Below are 26,381 nucleotides of genomic sequence, written 5' to 3' on the forward strand. Positions count from 1 at the left end.
TCTATTGAATTTCCTATCCTTCAAGTCAGGTCCCATTATTAACCCATCTTACAGATGAGCAGGCTGACATTTAGAGAGAAAGAGTACCTCTTAGTGTCCCCTAGCTAGTAAGTGTTGACGCTGGGATTTAAATCCAGGCCATCTGATCTCAGAGCCCACTCACTTAACCATAACACACAGCTGTCCCCTCCAGTTCCTCGTCACTTCATAACACAAACGTCTGGAATTCAGAGTAAATGGTGGCTTCTGACTATGTGCCCTCGAAACGCTCATCCAATCGGATACTTACCCAGATAAGTGAGTTGCCTCAACTGGCTGTTGAAGAACCAGTCACAGCCTTGGTCCTGACCAGGTGATGGAAGAGATGGAAGGGACCGACCCACTCGACTCCTGCACCTTATGAGGATGTCAGGGTAAGGCGGCACATCTGTGTGCACCAGCAGGAGGTAATTCCCAGGAGCAAAGTTGTCAAATGTTGCTGAGTACTTGAAGTGAGAGAAAAGCACAAGAGGATCATTTAGTAAGGAAGCCCCCCACCCTGAAAAAGAAAGAATGCAGGAGTAGTTTAGAAATAGAACAGTTCAGACCCAGACTGTACTCTTCTTGTGGGGAATGGGCTTACTTAAATCCATTCCATAAAAAATTCATAACTATAGCTACAAAATCATAGAATGCAAAGACTGTAGTATGTCATAAGTTTCTTCCTGTTTAACAGTCTTTTTTAACAGAGGAGGAAATCCAAGGCCCAGACAAGTGAATTGACTAGTTTGGGGTCAAACATCTAGAAGAGACAGGGCCAGATCTAGAAGTCCTTTCCAGTTTTTCCCACAACTGGAGGAGGCAGGTAATGATAGGAGTGCCACCCATTTGTAATATAGTAGTCCTTAACACTGTTGGAGCATTTGCCGCACAATCAGGCACTGTTCGTTAGTCATTCAGTCCTCAAAAGACCCCCTGTGGTTGTTATGATTACTGCCACATTCTACAGTTGAAGAAACTGAGGCAGGCAAGGTTCAGTAACTTGCCCCATATCACAAAGCAGGACATAAGCCAAGGTGTCTGCATCCACAGTCACATCCTATTGCCTTCACTTTATGAAAATTCCACAGAATGTGCTTATGGGAGCTTCAAGAAAAAGAAAGAGAAGCGTATATCCTTTCTGAGAGCCATGGAGAAAAAATCAAAAGAGGTTCTTGTTCTGAATTCCATATAACTGTGGCACACCTAAAGCAGCTTCTATCTCTGTAAGATCTGCTCTCATGATTATTAGGGAGACTGTCTATTGTGAGACAAGAAAAACGAAATGTGTTAAAAGGAAGAAAAGAAGCTTAAGAAATCTACTGGATTGTTTTAAGGGAAAAAAAAAAAGAAAAGAAAAAAGAAACCAGGAAATGCACCCATTTGGATATCCGTATCTTCATTCCCCTTAAACATTTGACTCCTACCCAACCCAGCCTGGGGACTCATTCAGACCTCTATTTGCAAGTTAATCTTTGACCACAAGGTGGCAGTATGAAATGTGTAAATGCCTTATTAAGACATTTTCTCTGGCTACAAACACTTCTAACTGGGGTAAGTTGATTTTTAACCTGTAATTTTTAAAAATGCAATTCTATAGAACACTTAGAGGCTGTTTTTCATTGAACTGATAAATTTAAATTTTCAGGCAGAACTATTCTGCATTCAGGATGAGATTTAAACAAATTATAAAATTTTCAAGTTAAAAAAAACACATGAATTTCATATTGAGGTTATGTTCATCTGGCCAAAATGATGCAGCAGTTCTCTTTATCAGCATCAAATAGTGCTAATACTTGCAGCCCATTTTTTCAAAGAAGGAAAGATAAGAATCCCTTATTGGGGATATAACATACCAATGAATGGTTTCCTAAATTTACCTCCAGAGATCTGTTAATCCAAGGGTTCTCAAATCGCAATGAGTAGGTCTCTTGATCCAAGAGCAGAGCCATCCAGCCATGAGGGTTAGACAATGTGTCAAATACATAATTGACAGTGGTTGTCTTATTTCTGCTGTCAGTCATGCTTAAATCATAAGAAACATCAGGAGCGCTGGCTCTAGGGAGATTTAAAAAGAAGAAAAAAAAATGGTTTCCAAGGTTATTTTCCTATTCTGGACCTAACGCATTCCTCTTCAATCAATTTTAATCATCTTTCTATTCTCTCCATGTATGTGTTAGGCCCTCTTTGCATGTCTATGGATGTTTTAGCATCCACCATGTGGGTCGAAAGAGCCCAGTGGGAAGTTGCTATTGGATCCTTTGCATATTACATACACTGGCCTTGTCAGCTGCAGGAAGTAACACTCAAATCTTAGGCCACTAATAAACATCATCATAATGAGTTCATAGGCGCCAGGACTATATACCATTATTTTAACAAAGAAATGTCTATGCCAAGAAGTTTGCCACAGACCAGATTTAACAACAGCAGAAAACACATTATCTTTGGTAATTAGATATTCCTATGGAGAGTGATGACAGAGACCCAAGCCCTGATGTGGCTAGACTCGAAGAATGCGTGGAAGAGACCTGCAAAGGCAGCCAGCGCTACTTTTCCTAATTTATATAAAGGGTTTGTAGAAGAACTGGGTTTTACCAAATGAGGAAACTGAGGCAGAGTATGGCAACAGTACTATGTGAATGTTATAAGGTAGAGCTAGATATTTATGATCCAAGATACCCTAAATTATTCTACACAGCCTATCCCAGAAAGTGATTTTTAAGACTTCCTTAGACTATAAACAGATTTAGCCAATTTGCTAAGACCCTAAAAGAGAGTCAAAGTGGACCTAAAGAAATAAAGCAAAAGTCAAAAAAAGGAATAAATACACATTATGACTGTCCTTCCTCTTTGGTTTAGTTTTCACGAGAATCTTTAACTGTGGCATTTTGCTGTAAGCAGATAAATTCTCGTAGAGGGAAATGAGCCCAAAGAGGATGTTGGGTTTGCACAGTGAGGTGGGGCATGAGTATATCTAAAGCCAATTTGTAATCCGGTGGCATTCTATAAAAAGGAAATTTTCTTTAGTGTTACCTGCTTGGTCACAAGTCAAATGGGTATAAATTGCATATCTAGATCAGCATATACTAGTGTGTGAACTTTGGCAAATTACAGATTCTAAAAGAGAGGCAATAGTATATACCTCATATAGCTATTGTGAAACTTAAAGAGATAATCTACATAAAGCACTCAGTAGTTATCACCAAGCCCCACAATATCTACCTGCCTCTCGCTTAAGAACCTCAGATGTGCCAGATTTGCCATTTTGTACTACTTATTTAATGTCTAGAGACTTATCTGGGATATTTGGCCATTTAAAAATACACCCAAAACTTTTTATGGGACAGAGCATTGATCCTGGTAATGTGGCACTTGATATATATTTCTTGCAAGATTAAATGTGTTTGTTTCATTCCTTAATTAATGAAAAATGCTTGGGGCATTGGGGAATAAAAGAACTACTCTTTCCTGGTATTTTCCTATGCAGCATTAATTGAACCGTTAGAAATCTTGGACGAGGGGGAAAATTCTTCTTCTCCTGGGTTTGGGATTCTTGGGGGGTTTTCTCCTGTGTATATCAGTTCTCAAACTGGAAATAATGCACAATCTTCAGCTCATACTTTTAGAATCAGGATGAACATGATGGTCATCTGTTCCAACTTCCATTCCATTGCAGGAATTGTCCCATGATATCTCACCTTGCCCCTTCTTCCAGTTATGGGAGGTTCACATCCTCAAAGAGAAGACCATTTCACTTACGGAATTTATTTTTATGTTGTAATCTTTGGAAAAGCTTTAGAAAGCTAAAATTTCTTGCTTACATTTTCTAGCCATCTTCCCTCAATTTTGGCTCTCTCCTCATGGCTCTCTCTTTCCCTAACTGAAACCATGAGTCCCATAGTCCCAGGAGACTGTCCAGCACCATGTGACTCAAATAATATATTTAACAAATAAAAATAAGCTTCTGGAAATAACTGTAAGACAAATGTGATAAGAAGAGATGAGTTGAAACTAAAAAATATCAGAGGCAGATAAGTCGGCTGCAGTAGGTACCATGGTCAGTGTATAAAATGGGATTCCCCACAGTCCAGAGAATGATTCTAAACATTTCAGGTTCTGACAGTGCATCTTTTCAGCTTTCAGAGAGGTATATGGGCTCTGGACAAGACCTAAATCCAGGATAAATCAGAATTTCCAGTTAATGACTTACAGTAAGAAATAAAACTGCCTTTCACATAGTGGGAGTTCAATAGATATTTGTTGAATGAATAAACAAGTGTTAAATGCACCAAAATACTCCAAATGGCTACTTAATAATATTTCTCCCCAATAGGGAAGTCTACACAGAAAAACCACATGAGTGTCAGAAGATTTCCTATAAACTTATAAGCAGTTGATCATAAGTTACTAAAGCTTGATACAGTCAATCCCACATCAATAGGATATTTGCCAAAAGGATGTAACTACTTACATTTATTGGTTAGAAAACCTCTCTTGAGCACATATATGCAATACACACTAATAGTGGGCCCTGGTTTAGGAATATGCTAGGTTCCTTAAGAACCTGTAATTCTTCTACCCTAGTCAAGTGTTCTCAAGTAAACCACTTTTACAACTAGTTTTATTTTAACTATAGACCAAAAGAAGAACTCTATTTGTTCAAGTGCATCCATCTGTTCACATTTAGTTCCTCCTGCCTTACCAGCCTATACTTTGTCATTCTTTTCTTAGCTATCATACATACCACCTTGACAATTATAAAATATTACCTCAATATGCTACAATAAAATCAACTGGGTATATATTTTCATAAACTTTTAATTCTACCAATGTGGCCACAAGAATTTCCCTGGTCACCTTGCTGGGACTTGATTATTTCTCAAATTTCCATCAATACTACATTTGTAAATCAATTTTCAGAATGGATTCCTTCTGATTCAGTCTCTGTAGACTGTAATTTCAATTTTTGAAGGGACTGTTTTTCAGACCTTCTCCCCAGTTTTTGAAGGTCCTCAAAAATATGACTCCACCTTCAAATATTGTCAAACCATTAAATGCTAGCATTAATTGGGCTCTATTTGTCTTTGGGATCTTTGTAACTTCCTTTCGATGTTCTCCTTCCAATCACCATCCAATAAGCTGATGCTAACCCCATGGTCAACCAGAGCCCCACTACAGCACAATGTGATCCTGAAGTACCCACCTCATCCCCTACATGTGTTGCCCATCATCTCAGAGCCCTGATCCTATCAAGCTACCTCATTCATCCCAACCAAGGTTTATTTGGGATGCAATTTCTCAGGTACTCATATGCAGCACCAGATTTCTGTAGTGTGATACAGGTAGAGAAGGAGGTTATCAAATATACCATTTCACAGCTGGTAGTGAAAGGGTCATCAAGTGCACTCTGAAAAGCAAACAAAAATGTAAAAGACCCATCTCCCAGTAGGCAAGATGCCTTGAATTGACCATCACCGGGGGCCAAAAACTCAAAGTCAGATCAGCTCCTATTCTTCTAGGCCAAATGCCAGCACTGACAGTGATGGGGTCTTCTGAAAAGCACCAAAAGAACATCAAGCTTCGAAGAACACCATGAAGAGAATTTACCAACCATAATTACTACAATTTTCACTTGCCCTAAATAGCCACCAATTTCCCCGTGCCCTAAATAGCCACCAATCTCCCTCTCTTTACTGTTAATGAAGCAAAGGAGCACAAAAGTATTTCTAATTTGGAGGAGCCAAGGGAGTCTGCATGGGCCATTAGCAGCAGAGAGCTTCATTACTAGGGGAAGAAGTCTCTCCCTGAACTTCTCATGGCTTTATGTGCAAGAAATCAGGAGGCAACCAGTTCATTTTAAATGTTAACCCTTACCTCTGCATAAGCCACAGCTCCTGTGTATGATCAAAAAGACAAAAGGACTATAAGCCTTACATGTTGCTTTTCCTTTTCTATGGGATGCCTTGATTATCTTCTTTTTTTTTTTTAAGTAGCCAAACCTGTTTTTAATTAAGAGATATGTTCCTTTAGAAGTATAACACTATCACTTCATAAAATTTCCCAGCCAAAGTGCCAATTTACCATACTAGTTGCTTAAACAGTTATGTGATTTAGTGCCCATGTACTGTGCAGAACTGTTGAATGTATACTGCCCACAAAGGATTTGTTAGGCAATCAACAATACCAATGAGAACAAATATTAACTCCCTGGTTTCTGTTTGCCATTAGCTTACTTTTCCTGAGGGTCCATAACTCTATGTATTAATACAAACATTGCATTGAGCTCTAAATGCTCTTGATTCAGAACAATTGTGGAATAAACCCTTTATAATTATGCATCTCCTAAGCAAGACCCATCATAACAGGCGGACTAAAATGGTGCTGCAAGCGTCTCCTGGATATTTGTGCTTGCTGCTGTTTCTCTTATCCTTTATTGAACAAAGAGAACAAAATCGGAATTTTGAGCACAGCTAACAAATTTTTGTGGCAAGGCTTTTCACAAGCATGCTTTAAAAATACACTGAGCTCATAACAGTCCTTGCCACAGGCCACTATCTCATCTGCTGACCTGCCACCATTCAGTAATATTTTTGCCTGTCAGAAATTTTTTTCTACATATAACCTTATTGACTAAGAAACACTTAAATATTTCTCCTTCTCAGTAAGATGAAAAACCTAAAAACGAGGAAAGAAGCCACAACATTCAGTCTTTGCCCAACTTTTTAACAATTTTAAATTCACATACAAAATAGAACTGGTAGGCAGAGAAGCAAGTCATATAATTTAATAATCCTTGTGTTTCTGGTGGGCATACTCTTCCATGACTTTTCAGATGTATATTTCTGTCTATCCTTTTACAGAATAGCTAAAGCAATAATTTATTGTAGAGAAGTCCAAGAACCAAACTAGCACCTCCTCTAAGGTGGCATCTATAAGTTTTGCAACATACTTATCTGCTATCCTATTAGGACAATACTTCTTGCTCATTCTATCTTAATCCATGAAGACAAGCAATAGATGTCCGTTATTCCACTTTACCTAATCCTTCATACACCAGTGCATCTCTTTTGATCTGCTGAGTCTAGCTGGAATGGCCTCAGAACATGAGAATATCATTATTGGATACTCACCCAGAAGGAAGACAGCTACTTCTCAGGGATATTGAAAAACAATTTTGTGCATCAGGTAGGGAGTTAGACTAAGAAGCCTGTCTTCTCTTTTATACATATACACCTTCTGCTGTGGTGGAGCTGCCTGACACCAGCTGACAAGAACTTATTGTTAGCCCCTCTTCCCAACTTTGTGTTTAGTGATAACATGCTGGTAGCCTGAAATAGGTCATAAGAGTATTTTCACCAGAAAATTAGGAAAATGCTACAAATCAGGGCTTTTTATTCTGGAGAGTTAGTTGTTAAACATTCACCAGCACACCACTGTACTCTTATCATTCATGAAACTTAATAACCATGTAAAATTGTTGATGATATTCCTCACTTTGGGATCCATTAGGATTCTCAGATCTTTTTCTATCTTACTTCTGTAATCTGTGCTACCAAAAGAGAATAATATGTCTTGGATTTTTTCCTGTGTTACAGGATTTTGTTGTTTTGATTTTTTTTTTTTAAGACTGAAAAAAGATACCAGTAGTGATGCTATGCCTATTTATCCCTAGGAAGGAGAGTTAGAGGATTATTAGAGGAAAAGCTAGGCCAAAATTTCCATTTGAACTCTTCTTTACTTTTGCATTTGCAGAGGCAGGGGGTGCCTCATACTTCGAACACTGACACATTAAGAGCAGTAACATAGGTAAAAACTGAACGCAAGCACTACAGGAGAGGATATTAAGCAAGATCTGGGAATCAAGGTGATCAACAGGAACATTAACCTTTTATTTTCCAGGAGAAGTAGGAAGAAAGAAACAGAGGTTATTGGGGCACAATGAATCAAAGACTGTGTCCTGGATGACTCCAACTTCTAGGCCTGCTTAGGAGGTTTTGCCAGATCAGTACAATGTCATGTGATTATGGGAAATTATTCCCTGTTTTTCAGGAAATAAATTAAGTCACATTTGAACATACTTAATTCCTTTGCCATGCATTTGTTTCTCAGAAGTCTAAAAATCTATAGTATTCTGTTAAATTAATAGTATGCCTAAGTGTTGTTTTTTAAATCACAAATGTAAAATAGAGACTTTCTGAAGGTAGCATTTATTGAGCACCTACTACATGCCAAGAAATGGCCCTGTGAGATAGATACCATTATGCCCATTTTTTATGTGAGAACTGAAGAAAAAAGAGTCAAAGTACGTTGTCCAAAAAAATACACAAGGAAGTAGGGGAATTATGACTTGTGCCCGCAAATGATTCTTAATTACTTCTCTATTCTTCAGTCTTTGGAAAACAATTTCAAATATATGCACATGTCCTGACTGTATTTTACATACATCTTATAAAAATTCAGAAGGATTGGTCAGCCAACCTACAACATCTTGCAAGCTCTTCTACTTTTCCCCACACTCAATCCAGTCAATAATGGGAAGACAGAATCAAAGTTTGACTTGTTGGTATCTGAGTAAGTCTATGATGATTAAAGAAGTTATAGAATGCTCTAGACCAAAAAAATAATAATTCCCAGGTGGTCATTGTCTGGGTTGAGTTCTCATTTTCCTCATCACAATTCTATGTATCTATTACCACCAGGGCAAGAAAACAATCACAAATGAACGCAACTGCTCACTGAGTGGGGTGACATGAGGTAGAGTGGAGACAGTACCAGCCTTTAGAATAAATCCTCTGGTCAAATGATAGCCCCATGAAAGCAAAAGTCTTGAAGGCATTCTGAAAAGACACTCTTGAATATTAGATGTTACTAGGAATTTTAGAAATGAAGATTGGAGCTAACATTTTAATCCCAAGTCTTCTGAAGAGAAGTTTGATGTCCTAAGAGAGAAATGGGCAAGAATGGCACTAGAAGAAGATTTGGGAGTCCACAATTTTTAATTTTTATTTATTTATTCAACACTAATTTTATTGCATCACTATGTGTTCAGCTTGGTATTGAGCACCATAATATAAACAAACAAAAACCCTATTCTCATCCTACTTACCATCTATGATGGGAGATAGACAATTTATAAAACTATGTAGGAGTTATGAGCATTGATTAGAGCAAGTATAAAGAGCTAGCACAGAGCAGGGATATCAAAACCTGCATGGGAAGCTCAGAGAAAATGCCCTCCATGCTGAGTTTATGAAAAGTGAGCCTTATAAATTGAATAGTGCCAAAAAGTTGAATATGGGTAAGGATAAAATGCAGAGGAAGTAGGGCAGAGCATGGAGACATGATGCTGGGACCATGAGCAGGGAGCAGGTCATGAAAGGCCCATGAGACATTAAGAATGTTGGACCTTCCTCACAAGGCACAGGGAAGGCTTCAAAAGTTTCACGGAAGGTAATGGATGGCATGACCAGATCTACCTTTACAAAGTGCAAGGACCAAAGCACAGCAAGGCAGCGAGCGAAGATGCTGCTGTGGTTACACAAGGGAGAATCAACGGCAGCCTGAACTAGAGAGAGGGAAGCTGGGAAAGAGAGAAGTAGGAAGACTCAAGAGGAACTTTTTTTTTAGGAGATAAAATGGACCTGGTAGGTGATTAATGTGGGAAATAAGGTAAAAAGATAGTCACGGATGACTCCATGTTTCCAGTTAAGACAAGCATTTGCCTCAGTGAGATTGGGAACACCTAGGGAGGAATAGGTCTATGGAGAAAGATTATAAATTCTATTTTGGCAAAGAATTTGAGATAGCTATTAAACACACCAGTGGAAACACTGAAAGCATTGCTGCTCAATAGAAATATAATGCAAGCCACAAATGTGCGACAGAGATCTCATCTTAAATTTTACAGTAGCCACATTTAAAAAAGTAAAAGGAAACAGGTGGAATTTATTTTAATAATATATTTAACCCAATATATCCAAAAATTATCATTCAACATAATCAATATAAACAAATTATTGAGATATTTTAAGTTCTTTTTTTCATACTAAGTCATTGAAATATGTGTGTAATTTACTCTTACAGTACATTTCAAAGTGGACTAGCCATATTTCAAGTGCTTAGTAGCCTATGTTTCTAGTGGCTACAATACTGGACAGGACAGACCCTATTATGCATTATAAACTGCCCAGATGCTGACTTAATGGTAATTTGAGTAGCAGAACCAAGGAGTACTTGCTCCAGTATTAATAGGGAAAGTATTACATAAATCCAATAGTTCATTTAACAGTTGGCTAAATGGGTCTGGAGTGCAGTACAGCAGTGCAGACGGGAGGGAAAAAAATTGAAATCATCAGTGAATGCTCATTGAAGTTGTGAAAATAATCCAGATCACCTGGGAATAGTACATGGCTTGAGAGTAAGGGAAAGCTCCTTATAGAACCCTAAGGGATATCAGCATTTAAGGGACAGGGAGAAGACCTTACAAAGAAGATCTAGAAGGAGCACGCAAAAATCTATTGATAGTATTATCCTTGTTCTATATAATTCTCTCTATATAGAAGAAGTCACTTATCCAAAAATCCAAAACGGATAAATTCAAGAACTATGTGAGGCATGTCATCATTAGCGGACCCTTGGAGAAAAATGGGTGCTGGCATATATTTCTGAAATGAGGTCCTGACTTAAATTGGTAGAGTAAACAGATCCCCTGCCTCATCAGGAAGACTGAGGTTCATAAAAGGAGGTTGGTAGAAACAGAAGCTGGGAAGGGAACATGATCCAGAATACCTGTGGCTCCTGTAGAAAGCACGTTTTTCAGATCTGGTAAGAGAGAGAACAATATAAACAGCTTCATGCAGATCATGCATGCTGTCATTTTAACAAAACATAAATGACACTCTGCCTTGTAGAGGGTGGCAGGTTTTTCTTTACCCAAATATTAAATAGTATGACAACTTTGAATATATATATGCCTCTTTCAACCCAGCTGCCAGCTTTGAGTCATAGAAACCCTTAAAATGGGAATTGCCACAAGTGTGGGCACCAGTCAGACTTAAATAAGGCAGTGAGGTACAGGAACAGAAGGTCACCAATGTCAAGCAGAGAACTTCAGAGAAAATGGATCAGAGATGGGGGCTACCAAGGAAGAAATCACACTCTAAGCTCTTGGTTTTTAGAAAACGGGGAAGGGGTGCCTTGTTTATGGCTTTATGCAGTCACATAAAGCTTCACTCCCTACCCTCTGGACCTCTTGCTGAGGGAGCAGGGTAAGGGTTGAAGTGAAGACAGCAGGGTGCCTGTGCCATATCAGATCTCCATCAATATGCAACCCCAAAAGATCACCACTGGAGAGCTTTGCAAATCAACTCTTAGGGTGCTTGCCCCAGAGCAAACAGCAAAACAAATTAATCCTTTCTCCATGAAATGCAACAGAGTTTGTATCTATGCTGAATTCAAATTGCTCATTAGCTCTGACATGTTCCTAATGAGGTTATAATGCTCTGGGACAAAGATCAAGCCACTGAGCACAAATTGCTAGGGATAAAATCATAGAAAGATAAAATTAGAAAGACCTTAGAGCAGTGTTTCCCAAACTTTAATATGATTCACCTGGGCATATTAAAGAATTGAAGCAGGACCTCTGGGGTCTGGTCTGAGATTCTGTGTTTCTAAGAAGCTTCCTGGTGATGCATGGGTATTTGTTCATAGACAAATATGTGCATCAAACTGAAAAGTTTAAACAAAAGCTAGAGAGTAGGACAACTAATGATCCAAGATTTGGCAGGACTGAAGAGGTTTCTGAAACATGGGACTTTACATTTTAAAACCAGGAAAATTCCAGGAAAACCACGATGAGTTTTTTGCCCTACTAGAAGCGTTTTGAATCTACTTAGAAAATAGCATCAGGATTATCTTCTTGTTGACCTTGTCGGTCCTTAAATTGTGGGATTATGACCTGCTGCCAAGGCAAGCACCTAAGTATCTTGTCCTGAAGACCTCAAAGAGTAGATGCTCAGACAAGATTAAGGCTCTCTCTGCAGAGCCTTCTAACACCACACTGACAAATGCCTCTCCAGTACAAGGCTCATTGACAAGAGCCTATTAGTAGATCTCAAAGTAAGGCATAAAAAGGGAGTATTAGAGCACATAGAAATAAATATCATAAGCATATAATGTTCCTTTTAACTGCACAAATCTATTTTATTTCATTTGAAAATATGCATATAAGAAATAAATCATTGACTTTTATAAATCTCAAAACACTCATTAAAAACACTAAAATAATAAAAATCAGGCTGCATTCCTAAGAATGAAAAAAAAAGTCATGCTCTGTACAATCAAAATGATTACAAATGAGAATATATCCCTCCACATTGTTATTTTACTCACTGGAATTGGGCCCATTAACATTAAATAGAATAATGAACAGTCAGGAAAGTTAAAAAGCGAAGTTTTCAGACTATTCAATGCTTGCAGTGTACTGCTAAGGCTTCCAAAACAGAATGACAAGATACTGATTCCATATGCATCCAAAATTCAGAGTTAGTACAATCCTGACCAAAATGACTCTCTCTCTCTGGAGTTTACCTGTTCAAATAAGATGCCAACGTGGTCTGACTGAATTATTTGACTTAATATTCATGGAGTTAGGACACTTATAAAAAAGGAAGGAAATAAGTGTGGCTAAGTATATACAATGCATTTGAAATAGGTAAAAGACAAAACCCTAGACACTCAGCAATCATTACCTGGAAATTAAACAGGGCAGAAGCAATCCTATTATGCATTATAAACAGCCCAGCTGCTGACTTAATGGTAGTTTGAGTAGCATAACCAAGGAGTCCTTGCTCCAATATTAATAGGAAATGTATTGTATGAATCCAATAGTTCATGAAATTAACAAGGAAAATGAACTAGAGTGAAGCAACTTTGCAAGTAATAGGCAGCATAAGCAATCGCTTCCCTGGAGCATACTAAACACTTAAAAAGAGCTCAGAGAGTGTACATGTATATAAATGAGAATGGACATTATTAGAATTTTTAATAATACTTGTAATTTAAATACATTTCAAGTACTCTGTTGGTTGCAAGTCTGTTTAACAAGAAGCTATTTCCACAAAATGTCAATAAGAGGTCATGGGCTATAAGATCTGGTCCTGTAAGATTGAAAGCTAGCTGCCATTTGAGTCAGCCTAAAACTACCATAAATTCATGATTTCACAGCTGTCAAAATTATTCCCATTTTGATTTCATAGTATTAAATACTTTAACAAATCTAGGAAACAATCTCCTTTCTACAAACGTCAACAGTCTGAATGATACATGCATGCTCATCGGCAAGCCAAAAAGTATAGTTAATTCCACTTACAAACCAATGGACATACGATGAAAGAGAACATCTCCCTCACAGACACTGCCATGGATAATCTGACCGAAGCTTGCATTAGCCAAACAAGAAGCTGAAAGAGTTTCCATAGAAGCAAGAATGTGACTTCTATTTTTCCCAGACAGAGACCCATCCAAGTCTTCCAAAATTGCTGCATGAGGAAATGGAAATTCTACTAAGTTTGTGCAGTTTGTAAACTTCAACTGGTTGGTCTTCACAGTAAATCCACCTATAAATTGGAAGAGAGAAAGACTATTACACAATGGCACAAAAGTCTATTATCACAAACAGCAACTAAATTCACTGCAGTACTTCCAGGACATTATCTATAGTTTTTCTAAGTGCATATCTATAGTTTTACTAAAATTCACTCATTCATTGAAGAAAAAAATGTCATGCATATCTACTGTATGCCAGGCTCCATCGTATGTGCTAGAGATACTGAAGGAAGTGAGAGCAGCATTGACCCTGCCTTCATGCAGCCTGTGGTTTAGGACAGTGATTTTCTACCAGGGGTGATTTTGCCCTCCAAGGGACATTTGGCGCTCTTTGGAATCACTTTTGGTTCTCACAGCTGGGGGACTGGAAGTGGTATTGGCAACTAGTGGGTAGAGATCAGCGATGCTGCTAAACATCACACAATGCTCAGGACAGTCCCCACAACAAAAAAGTATTTGACCCAAAATGCCAATACTACCAAGGGTGAGAAACTCTGGTCTAGTGGGAAATAGAAGCAGAGAACATTAATTTACTAATTACTAAACACTAAAGTTGCTATGGTTTACTCTTTCAATCTTTTGGCTCAGTCTTTTCTTAATACCACTGCCATGTGAGTCACTGGTACTGCTAGTCCAGTTGTCTAGGAAGAATCTATAGCAGTGATCTTCTAATTCACCCACCTGTATCATTAAAAAAAAAAAAGAGTACACATCTCCCAGACTCCACAATTCTACCTCTTGCAACTTCTGTAGTTCATCTAATACCACAACTACATGCTGCTCTACACTGCAGTTATATTGGACTTTTTTCTAAGTCCCCAAGCACAACTTGCTCTTTGGAATCTAATTTTTGCATAGAAACTAGAAAGCTTGCCCTACCTATTCCTCCTTGCAAAGTTCTATTCACCTTTCAAAACCTTACTCGACAATTACCTCTATGAAATCTCAACTGACCTCCTTCATTGGTCCTTTTGCTGACTTTGTTCAGTTCTCTAATGCTGCACTCATCACAAAGTCTATTATAATAACAAACTTAGAAATTTATTTTTGTGCCTAGATAAGTTCTTGAAGGACAAAACTATGTGCTTTTGGTCTTGTACCCCCATTTTCTTAAACAGAGCCTCGAATAGAAAGTTTTAAGTAAATGAAGACATAGTTTAACCAGATAATCCAGTAAGAAGGGACCAGAACTCATAAGGAGTTCTGTGATTTTTTTTCCAGTGTGTTTATGAATGATATGAAACAGTGAAGCTATAAAAGAATTGAGGAATTGTGATTGGAAATACTTGCCATGAGGCATTTTTTATTCCTATTATTATTTCTACAATCTTAAACTCAGATGCCACCCAAATAAAAACAATTTTTGGCTCTGCCTACACAGGAAAAAAAAAGTAAAGTGGAGACTTGTTGATTATTCATTTAATTAGAAAAACAAACAATTATCTAAATTGGTGATTCAAACCACAAGAGCATATTTACTTGAATTACTTGGTTTGGCTGTTTACAATGATCAAATCAACTAGATTGCTCTCTACCTCTTTTTATCTTGGCCCGTGAGTCCTCCAAAATATTTCTCACCACCTCTGAGAGGTGGTTAACAAGTGGACAAGAATTCCTGCGATTTTCTTTGTGCATACATCAAGAGTTGCATGGTTGAAAACATTAAGTGCCTGAACTCTGGCTCTTTCAGGAAAGATTGTACGCATGTTAGTTTATACCCATGTGTCTATCCATCCAACTCCATTCATTCATTTAATCAATTAATAGCCTACTAGACATCTGGCTCTCTGCTAGCTATTAATAATAAAACTCTGAGTAAAAGATGTGATCCCTGCCTTTATGAAGCCCAGAGTCCAGCAGAGACATAGCACCATAATGGTAGAATGTGACGGGCACCATAATAGAACGAGGATAAGGAGCTGCAAAAACTACACTGGACTCCTGTAGGATTTATTTTAGGAGATTCAAGCAATAGTTTCTACTTATACAATCTTGTAACTGAACGAAGTAATGATTCATAAAGGCTTTGCCACTGTTTATTATATTCACTTGAGTACTGGCCTTATTCACTGTCTGTCCTGTCTATTCAAACAATTTACCTTGTCCTTGGGAACAGCCCGTACAGGTTCTAATGGCCACACAGTTGACGAGATTGAAATTAACAAAGGTTGTATTAGATACCATCAGTTCCCACCTTTTGGGAGTTTTAATCCCAGCTGACATACACAGGCTTCCCTATGATTTAAAAGAAAGAAAAACAAAGTAAAGCAAAATAAGAACCAACCACATGAAATACAGTTCATAATGCATGAATAAAAATAATTAAGAGAATATAAAGACAAACTACAGACTGAGGGAAAATATTTATCAATCACATGTATGACAAAGGACTTATATAAAGAATATAGAAAGAACTCTCAAATCTTAACAGTAAGAAAACAGACAACTCAACTTAAAGTCGTGGGGGAGAAAAAAAACCTTGAAAAGACACTTCACAAAAGAGCATATACTGATGGCAAATGCATGAAAAAATGTTTAACATCATCATTCATTAGGATAGTACAAATTAAGATCATAAGTACACTACACCTATTAAAATGGCTAAATAAAAAATAGTGGCAATAGCAAGTGCTGATGAGGATGAGGAACAATGAAAACTCATATATTGCTGGTTGAATGCAAAATGGAACAGCCACTGCGGAAAACAGTTTGGCAGTTTCTTATAAAGTTAAATGTACTCTTAATCATATGACCTGACAGTTCAACTCTTAGGTATTTATCTTAGAGAAATGAAAACTTACATTTTTACAACAACCTTACATGAGTAGTTATAACATTTCCATTTCCAATCACCAACTAAAAATAACTCACATGCCTTTCAACAAGTGAATGGATTTTTTAAAAATGTGTTACATCCATAGAGTAGAATACTACTTAGCAATAATAAATAAAATATTCATATATGCAACAACTTGAATGAATCCCGAAGGCATTTGGGGATGAAAGAACCCAGTGTCAAAAGGTTACAGACAATGTGATTCCATTTATATGATTGTTGAAAAGACAAAACTGTGGAAACAGAATAGATTAGTGATTTCCACGGTGTTAAAGTGAGAGGAAGATGTGGCTATAGAGGTGGAGCACAAGGGAGTTGGCACTGATGCACCTGTTCTGTATCTTGATTGTGGTGGTGGTGGTTACAGATTTATACATGATTTGAAATTCATACAACTGTACATCCAAAAAGTCAGTTTTGCTATATATTAATATTAAAAACAATAAACTTCAACAAAAAGTCTAAAAAGAAAGAAACAAGAACTGCTTCCGGGGTTTTCTAGAAAATCTCTTCAACTAAACCCATTCAACCAAATTGTTAGTGCTTCACCCTTGCACTGTTAAATATAGTAATAGCACATTTAAGGATCGCCAGAATTTTTTCAAGTACCTCCAACATGAAAAACAGTGACAGAAATAAACAGCAGAAAATAAAGCCGGTGGGAGCAAAGCTAGTATAGAAATCAGAAAACTTAAACACAACCATTAATAACCTCAGAGAAAGAAGTATACTATATCCATGAAACAAAAAGAAGTCTAAAAAGGGATACTTGGAAGAGAAAAAAGAACAAAAAACAGGAGAGCAGAAATAAGAAATTCAAGAGGAAAACTGAGGAAATATCCAAAAAAGTAGAACAAAAAGACAATAGAGATTAGAAAATCAATCTTTCTAATTAGAAAGAATATCAGAGATTAGAAAAGCAGTCCTGGAGGTCCAATATCCAAATAATAATAGTTTCAAAAGAAAATGAAGAAAATATAGGGGAGGGAATCAAAGAAAAAATTGAAGAAAAATTCCCATAAGGGAAGGATATAGTTTTCCAGACTGAAAAGTTCCACTTGGTACTTAACAGTCATGAAAACAAAGAGCTACACCAAGGTATATCATATTGAAATTGCAAAACACTAGGGACAAGGACAAAATACTAAAAGCTTCCAAAAAGGAAAAAATAAAAGGTTAAATATCAAAGACTTAGAATAAGAGTGTCTTAAAACTATTCAACTTCAAGACTAGAAGCTTGAAGACAATGGAATATTGTCTTCAAATTTCTAAGGCAAAATGAACTCCAACCTGGTATTCTGCAACCAACATCCTACCAATAAAGAGGTTCCCATATGAAGCCTAAAGCCTTTATTTTCCATAGTTCCTTTTTTTTCCAGAGTTACTTTAGGATATGCTCTAATAAAATGAGGAATTAAGCCAGAAAGGAGGAAGGCATAATTTTGTTTTATGCTCTAACAAAATGAGGAATTAAACCAGAAAGGAGGAAATCAGGAACAAGAATTTCAATACTAGAGAGACATGAAGGAAATCTCCAGAACACTGGTCAAGATCCCAAGATACAGCTATGAAACCCTCCTCACACAGTGCTGTTACAAGTGTAAACACCCTGGATCATTGCAGGGCATTATCCATTAAAGCCCCCCTATGACCCAGCAGTTTTATAACTTGGCATATATTCAGCAGAAATGCATGCACATGAATACCAAGAAACATGTAGAAGAATTTCATAACATCATTATATGTAATAATCAAAAACTAGAAATAATGGGAATAATCAAATGTCCATCAATAGCAATACAACTTTAAAAATTGTGGTACAGTCACAAAATGCAATACTACATAACGATTGGAAGAATAAATTATTGCAAAACACAAAAACATGGATGGATCTCACAGATATAATGTTGTGCCAAAGAACCCAGGTACAACATAGTTACATGCTCTGTGATTCCATTTATATAAAGTTGAAAAAAAGGAGACATTAATCTTGTCAATAGAAATTTTAATAATACTTCCACTTTGGCCAGGGAGTTGGGGGGATGGAGTTAAATGAAGGGGCATGAAGGGGCTTTGGAGCAACTGATAATGTTCTATTTCTTGATCTGGATGGTACATACATGGTTGGTTTGCTTTAAAAAATTCATTGACCTCTCCCCTTGTGATTTGTACACTTTTCTCCATAGATGTTATATTTCCATGAAATATTTACTTCAAAAAGTGTGACATATACTAGAGAAAAGTAATATGGAAGAAGGAAGAGTAAAGAAAGAAGTCGAAGGAATTTAAGGTTCTTGAATTGCTCAGGTGAAATTTAACCATGCTGATGATGCAGTATCTGTTAAGACAAGCAGGCATGTTAAAAATTTAAGGCCAAATAAATAAACAAATAAACATAACAGAATGAATAACTTTCAAATGAGTAAATATAAAAAGATCCTATGCAATGCAAGACAAATCAAGTTAGAAAAGTAGAAAAAAAAAAGAAACAAAGAAAATGGATGGCAAACTGAAAGTACAAAATAAGGTGGTAGAAATAAATGCAAATATATGGGAGACATCAGCATGTGAATGGTAATTGAAACCACTAGAGAAAATGAGATTTCTCCCAGGGAGAGCAAGTGTATTGAGAAGAGAAAAGACCCTACAACAGAATTTAGAGAAACAAAAAGATGAAAGGTCTGAATTGAGGAAGATGGCTCAGTCGGTTAGAGTGTGGTGCTGATAACACCAAGGTCCAGAGTTCTAGCCCTGTACTGGCCAGCCACCAAATCATAATAATAATAATAAATAAGATAAATAAATTAAAGAAGACAAATCCACAAGTGAAAAATGGAAAATAACCCCTAGAGAAATAGGAGGAAAACTGAGCATCTGTCTGAAGAGATATTTTTTAAAGTAGCATCATCTGCTCAAATTAATTACAATAACAACAAAAAGACAGCCATCCTGAAGATACTTCAGAAAGTAGGGTGACTATAATTTAAATCCAAATCAAGACATTTTTGAGTGTGAAAGGGGATGCTAATTAGAAAGAAGGCTGGGATGACAAATATCAACAAATTGCCCAACAAATCTAGGATGCCTAGTGATGCTATAACAGCACATCTCTTTTTCTTGCATATTAAAGCTGTCCTCACTGAAAATGACTCTACCCACCTTAATATAAAGGTAATACTGGGTGTGAGAGTACCAACATATATACAGTATGCTTAAAGGAAAAATATAATCCTTTCTAACTGATAAAAAGTTCTTCCAGAAACTAATGTTCGTTTTAGGATATACGACTCACTGATAATTGTGTGCCACCAATTATATGTGGGAGGAAGATTTATGAATGGACAGGCCGAATTCTCTGAAAATCTTAATTCCTAGAGGAATGGCAGGCACAAAAGATAGAAGCTAAAATCAGAGTTCTACAACCACAGAGAGGCCAGGCATCTCCGTTTTTTTTTTTTTTTTTTTTAAACTGACACATGCCAATAAAGTGGTTCCTAAATAAATCTGAGAAAATTCTGTTAGTTAAAGACTAATGGATGTATTTCTTGCTTGTTTTAATCCTAGGATTACTCAGAGGCTTTAACATTTTTTTTCTTCTCTAAATGAATTTTATTGTATATGTTTGAGGTTTACAATATGATGTTATGGGATACATACAGATTGTAAAATGGTTACTATAGTGAAAAAAATTATCATATCTATCCTTATCACCTCACACGATAACAAGAGCAGCTAAAATCTACTTATTTAACAAAAATCTCCAATACAATTTTATTAACTATTGTCCTCATATTGAATATTAATTAGATCTCTAGACTTGTTCAAGATTTGGGGGGATAGAGGGTTTAATAAACAGTATAATGTAAAAGTAATTAACCAAAGAATCTCCTCTTCCCAGATACTCTCTCGGGACTAGCCTTTCATGAAAAACATTTCAGGGACTGTTAGCACAGGCACTAATAAATGTTCATTGCAAAAGCTGTTTTCCATGTGTAATTTAAAGGGTACTAGACCAGGAGTGGGAGGCTATCACAATGGTCCTAGCTCCCCGATACTAGGCATGAATCTTGACATATCATATGACTTCCCAAAGCCTCCCGTTTCTTTACCTACAAATTTAGGAGTCCTAACTGGATCATCTCTTAGGTAACATTAAGCTGTGAAATTGTATGGTTGTATGATTTGGATGAATCACCAGCATCGACCCTTCTCCTAGAACAAAACTGCTTAACATTTTTCATCAGAAGACCCTTGTGCTGCATTTACATTTTAAGAGACTGACAGGCCCTCAGCTGCAGTTCCTTTTTCGTGAATTGCACCACAGGGGTGTGATTGTTTGTGATTATCTCATAAGAACAATTTTGTCATAATTTATGTCTTAATTTGTGTCACTCTCTCATTAATTATGATGTGTATTTAACATCAGTTAAATCACTGCAACATTAATTTACCAGGACAGTTAGTTAGTCAGTTTGATGGGCATTTTGTTTTTAGCATCTACTCCAAGGTTATTTCTGGGAAATTTAAGGGCCTTTGATCCACCAGCATCACAGAATCTAAATCTGGGTGCCATCTTCACTTGAAAACTATGCAGTCTAAAAAGAAGAATAATCTTTCAAGGGTGATAATCCTTTCAAAAAAAAGGAAAAACTGGGCCGAGCCCGTGGCGCACTCGGGAGAGTGCGGCGCTGGGAGCGCAGCGACGCTCCTGCCGCGGGTTCGGATCCTATATAGGAATGGCCGGTGCACTCACTGGCTGAGTGCCAGTCACGAAATAGACCAAAAAAAAAAAAAAAAAAAGGAAAAACTGCCAGGTATTTAGTTCCTGAAAAGGATGGTTCAAAAGATATTTAACTAAGAGAAGTTGAGAATTAAACATAGAAAAATGCAGCTCAATAAGGAAATGACTTCTTAAATCTTCATATTTATATGTATAGCTATGAAAAAAATCTCCCATGGAAGTATAAGGAAATTAAATTAAATTAGCATTTAAATTTCAACTGGACAAAGCATTCAGGAACAAACTGAAGAGAATGTTCTTTCCTTGCTTTCCAGAAATATTATAGGTCTCTTCCGTCTATGACTTTTATTGTGATTGCTCATATGCATGTTGCTCTTTTAAAAACAAGAACATAGGGGGTCCACTATGGATCTGAAGCCTAAGAGACCAGTAACAGCCATGGACTTCCTTTAAGGAGAACTAGTTCTTCTCACCTGGGCAGTACTCTGCTTTCTCTTCATGCTGGTACCTTGACCATGCATTGGTGGATACATCATCTATAGTCTAACTTTTTTCATCTAGAAACCCATATTTAGGCAAGAATTAGGGCGTTATATACAAAATCTTAACATACTGTAACAAAGTATGTAAATTCATTCAACCTGTCTTTTGGAGGGCATTCTAAATGGAGTAAGGATCCTATGAATAAAATGTTGATGTAGAAATTTGGCAAACCACAGAGCAGAAAGACAATATGAAATCATGCTATTCAATAATTCTTGTGAGGTCAGAGAAAATTAAGCTAAATTATTAGATTGATTATTGAATTTGTATAGTTAATAATTCTAAATTGCAACCAAATAAGAAATCTGTGAGTCACTAATGACTTTTACGATTTGTATGGACTTATAACATTGAAACCCTCTGTACATTTGAATTTTATTATCAATATTACCACTAATACAAATAAACAGCTCCTCTAACTTTTACCAATTAAACACAAGATTCACTAAAGAATGCTATTAAAATTACATAGGCCAGATCATCAGGGAGCCCAGCACATATGATTCTGTTTTGATGAACAGCCTAAAACAACCACACTAAGGCACTTACCTTGTGGGCAAAATGGCCAAGTAATAAGCTGTCAGTAACTGAAGTATTTGCATCACTTTCCAAGACATCAATTCCAAAATCGCTACATGAATAAACTTGGAAGTTCTTCAGGTGAAGATTGCTACTTCTAAAAATCTATAAAATAACAACATATGTTATGGCAAAGGTCTGAGTCTTGTTTTTTCTTGCAGTCTTAGTGTAGCTTTTTAAATTATTGATTAAGTATAAATAAGCATGCTACACCATACTTAAGCAGCTTTTTGTCCAGCAACATCAGTACAGACATCCCAAAGTTGCTTCAAGGTCAGCACTAACTAGTCCCCTTTGGTAACAACCCCTCTGACCTTTTTCATAATAACCAACATATTTAAAAGGTCAATGTGAATTCTCCAAATATCTAAAACTTGTTAGTGGCCAAACAAATCACACAAAACTAATGGGGAAAAACACAGCATCCAAAAACTCCAGTGCTTTATATTTTCCTCAGTGTAGTATATATTAACTCACATTGTCAGAGACTGCAAATATGAAATAAGTAATTCAGCATGACAACAGATTCACTGTGTATGGATTCAATGTATATTATGTACATATAGATTTATGACAACTTAGGTTATTGTGCCCAGACAGGGGTCAAATAGCAACAAAAGTAATTTGGTAGAATTGGAAGAATTTTACTTGGTATGGTTTTTATGTGTCACCAAAAAAGCATGTGTTGGAAACTTAAACCCGAATGCAACAGTATTAGAAAGTAGGTCCTAATAAGGGTGGAGCCCTCCTGAACGGATTAATGCTGATTTTCAAAGGCTTGAGGCTGTGAGTTCAATCTCTTGCTCACTCTCTCCCTCTCTTTGCCCTTCTACCCTGGAATGAAGGCCACATCAACAAGAAGTCCCTCTCCAGATGTCAGCCCCTCAATGTCATACTTCCCAGCCTCTAGAACCATGAGCCAACAAGTTTCTGTTCATTATATATTACCTAGTCTGTGGTATTCTGTTATAGCAGCACAAAACAAACTAAAATACAACTGGTCTGGGAGACAGAGCTCTTGGTTTTCACCTAGCGCTGATATTAACTATGTGATCTTGTGCAAGACATTCAACTTCTTCTAGGCCTCAGTTCAACCATCTTTAAAATCAGGGTGGAGGTCAGGGCTAGCAGTTAACTTAACAGTCATGTCTTTATTCATTAAATAAGGTCACATTTACATTTATACCTTTAATTGAAAGTCTCCTATTAATTAAGGACAAGATATCCCTGATTTATCATACTATCATACTTCTACTTGCCAATCAGTCTTTGTGCTCAAATTTTCCAGAATTAAATAGCTTGCATTGCCCATTACATATTTATCTAAACCTTTCATAAAATGATAGTTCTTTGAAGATAAAGTTTATTTGAACAAAATATGGATGATATGAACTGATAACTAGAAAATTGTTACCTAATTACAGACATCCACAAATATACTAATTTTTTTTTTTTTTTTTGACTGGTAAGGGGATCGCAACCCTCAGCACAATGTGGTCTGCACCACGCTCAGCCTGTGAGCGCACCGGCCATCCCTACATAGGATCCGAACCCGCAGCCTCGGCCGCTACCAGTGCCGCACTCTAACAAGTGAGCCATGGGGCCAGCCCAGGAATGTACTAATTTTAAAAGGAAACAACATACTTCTACAAATGGATATCCAGTTTTCCCAGCACCATTTACTGAAAAGGCAGTCTTTTCCCCAATGTATGTTCTTGGTGCCTTTGTCAAAGATCAGTTGGCTATAAATATGTGGGTTGATTTCTGAGTTCTCTATTCTGTTCCATTGGTCCACATGTCTGTTTTTATGCCAGTACCATGCTGTTTTTGTTACTACAGATTTGTAATATACTTTGAAGTCAGGAAGTGTAATGCCTCCAGCTTTAGTTTTTTTGCTTAGGATTGCTTTGGCTATTTGGGGTCTTCTCTGGTTCCATATGAAAATTAGGATTGCTTTTTATATTTCTGTGAAGAATGTCATTGGTATTTTGATGGGAATTGCAATGAATATGTAAATGGCTTTGGATAGTATGATCATTTTTATTACATTGATTCTTCCAATCCATGAACAAGGAATGTCTTTCCATCTCTTAGTGTCTTCTTTAATTTCTTTCAGAAGTGATTTATAGTTCTCATTGTAGAGATCTTTCACCTCTTTGGTCAGATTTATTCCTAGGTATTTTATTTTTTTGGAGACTATTGTAAATGGGCTTGCTTTCTTGATCTCTTTTTCTTCTAGCTTGTTTTTGGAGTATAAAAATGCTACTGATTTTTGTACATTGATTTTATATCCTGCAACCTTACTGAATTCATTTGTATCTTTTTTTTTTTTTTTTTTAATTTTAAATTTTATTTTGTCGATATACATTGTAGCTGATTATTGCTTCCCATCACCAAAACCTCCCTCCCTTCTCCCTCCCCCCCTCCCCCCCGACAATGTCCTTTCTGTTTGCTTGTTGTATCAACTTCAAATAATTGTGGTTGTTATATCTTCTTCCCCCCCCCCGGTTTGTGTGTGTGTGTGTATGTGTGTGTGTGAATTTATATATTAATTTTTAGCTCCCTCCAATAAGTGAGAACATGTGGTATTTCTCTTTCTGTGCCTGACTCGTTTCACTTAATATGATTCTATCAAGGTCCATCCATGTTGTTGCAAATGGCAGTATTTCATTCGTTTTTATAGCTGAGTAGTATTCCATTGTGTAGATGTACCACATTTTCCGTATCCACTCATCTGATGATGGGCATTTGGGCTGGTTCCAACTCTTGGCTATTGTAAAGAGTGCTGCGATGAACATTGGGGAACAGGTATACCTTCGACTTGATGATTTCCATTCCTCTGGGTATATTCCCAACAGTGGGATGGCTGGGTCGTATGGTAGATCTATTTGCAATTGTTTAAGGAACCTCCATACCATTTTCCATAGAGGCTGCACCATTTTGCAGTCCCACCAACAATGTATGAGAGTTCCTTTTTCTCCGCAGCCTCGCCAGCATTTATCGTTCAGAGTCTTATGGATTTTAGCCATCCTAACTGGGGTTAGATGGTATCTCAATGTGGTTTTGATTTGCATTTCCCGGATGCTGAGTGATGTTGAGCATTTTTTCATATGTCTGTTGGCCATTTGGATATCTTCCTTAGAGAAATGCCTACTTAGCTCTTTTGCCCATTTTTTAATTGGGTTGCTTGTTTTCTTCTTGTAAAGTTGTTTGAGTTCCTTATATATTCTGGATATTAATCCTTTGTCAGATGTATATTTTGCAAATATTTTCTCCCACTCTGTTGGTTGTCTTTTAGCTCTTTTAATTGTTTCTTTTGCTGTGCAGAAGCTTTTTAGTTTGATATAATCCCATTTGTTTATTTTTCCTTTGGTTGCCCGTGCTTTTGGGGTCGTATTCATGAAGTCTGTGCCCAGTCCTATTTCCTGAAGTGTTTCTCCTATGTTTTCTTTAAGAAGTTTTATTGTCTCAGGGTGTATATTTAAATCCTTAATCCATTTTGAGTTGATTTTAGTATACGGTGAGAGGTATGGATCTAGTTTCATTCTCCTGCATATCGATATCCAGTTATCCCAGCACCACTTGCTGAAGAGGCAGTCCCTTCGCCACTGAATAGGCTTGGTGCCTTTGTCAAAGATCAGATGGCAGTAAGTGTGTGGGTTGATTTCTGGATTCTCTATTCTATTCCATTGGTCAGTGTGTCTGTTTTTATGCCAGTACCATACTGTTTTGGTTATTATAGCTTTGTAGTATAGCTTAAAGTCAGGTAGTGTTATGCCTCCAGCTTTATTTTTTTTGCTCAGCATTGCTTTGGCTATTCGTGGTCTTTTATTGTTCCATATAAATGTCTGGATAGTTTTTTCCATTTCTGAGAAAAATGTCTTTGGAATTTTGATGAGGATTGCATTGAATTTGTATATCACTTTGGGTAGTATGGACATTTTCACTATGTTGATTCTTCCAATCCAAGAGCATGGAATATCTTTCCATCTTCTTGTATCCTCTCTAATTTCTCTCAGCAGTGGTTTGTAGTTCTCATTATAGAGATTTTTCACA

General features: G+C 36.9%; 1 protein-coding gene across 1 annotated transcript in view; it reads right to left on the reverse strand.

Moving 5' to 3' along the window:
- The window catches only part of PKHD1 (PKHD1 ciliary IPT domain containing fibrocystin/polyductin), a 455,019-nt gene that overhangs the window by 220,631 nt on the left and 208,007 nt on the right, over positions 1–26,381 (reverse strand). Inside the window, exons 45-49 of the mRNA XM_063096948.1 lie at positions 22,296–22,430; positions 15,726–15,861; positions 13,391–13,637; positions 1,899–2,076; positions 290–485 (exon numbers count right to left, since the gene is read on the reverse strand). Coding sequence (XP_062953018.1) covers positions 290–485; positions 1,899–2,076; positions 13,391–13,637; positions 15,726–15,861; positions 22,296–22,430 — 892 coding nt within the window. The remainder of the gene's footprint in view (positions 1–289; positions 486–1,898; positions 2,077–13,390; positions 13,638–15,725; positions 15,862–22,295; positions 22,431–26,381) is intronic.

Source organism: Cynocephalus volans, chromosome 5 (assembly GCF_027409185.1).
Source record: "Cynocephalus volans isolate mCynVol1 chromosome 5, mCynVol1.pri, whole genome shotgun sequence".
Classification (NCBI taxonomy): domain Eukaryota; kingdom Metazoa; phylum Chordata; class Mammalia; order Dermoptera; family Cynocephalidae; genus Cynocephalus; species Cynocephalus volans.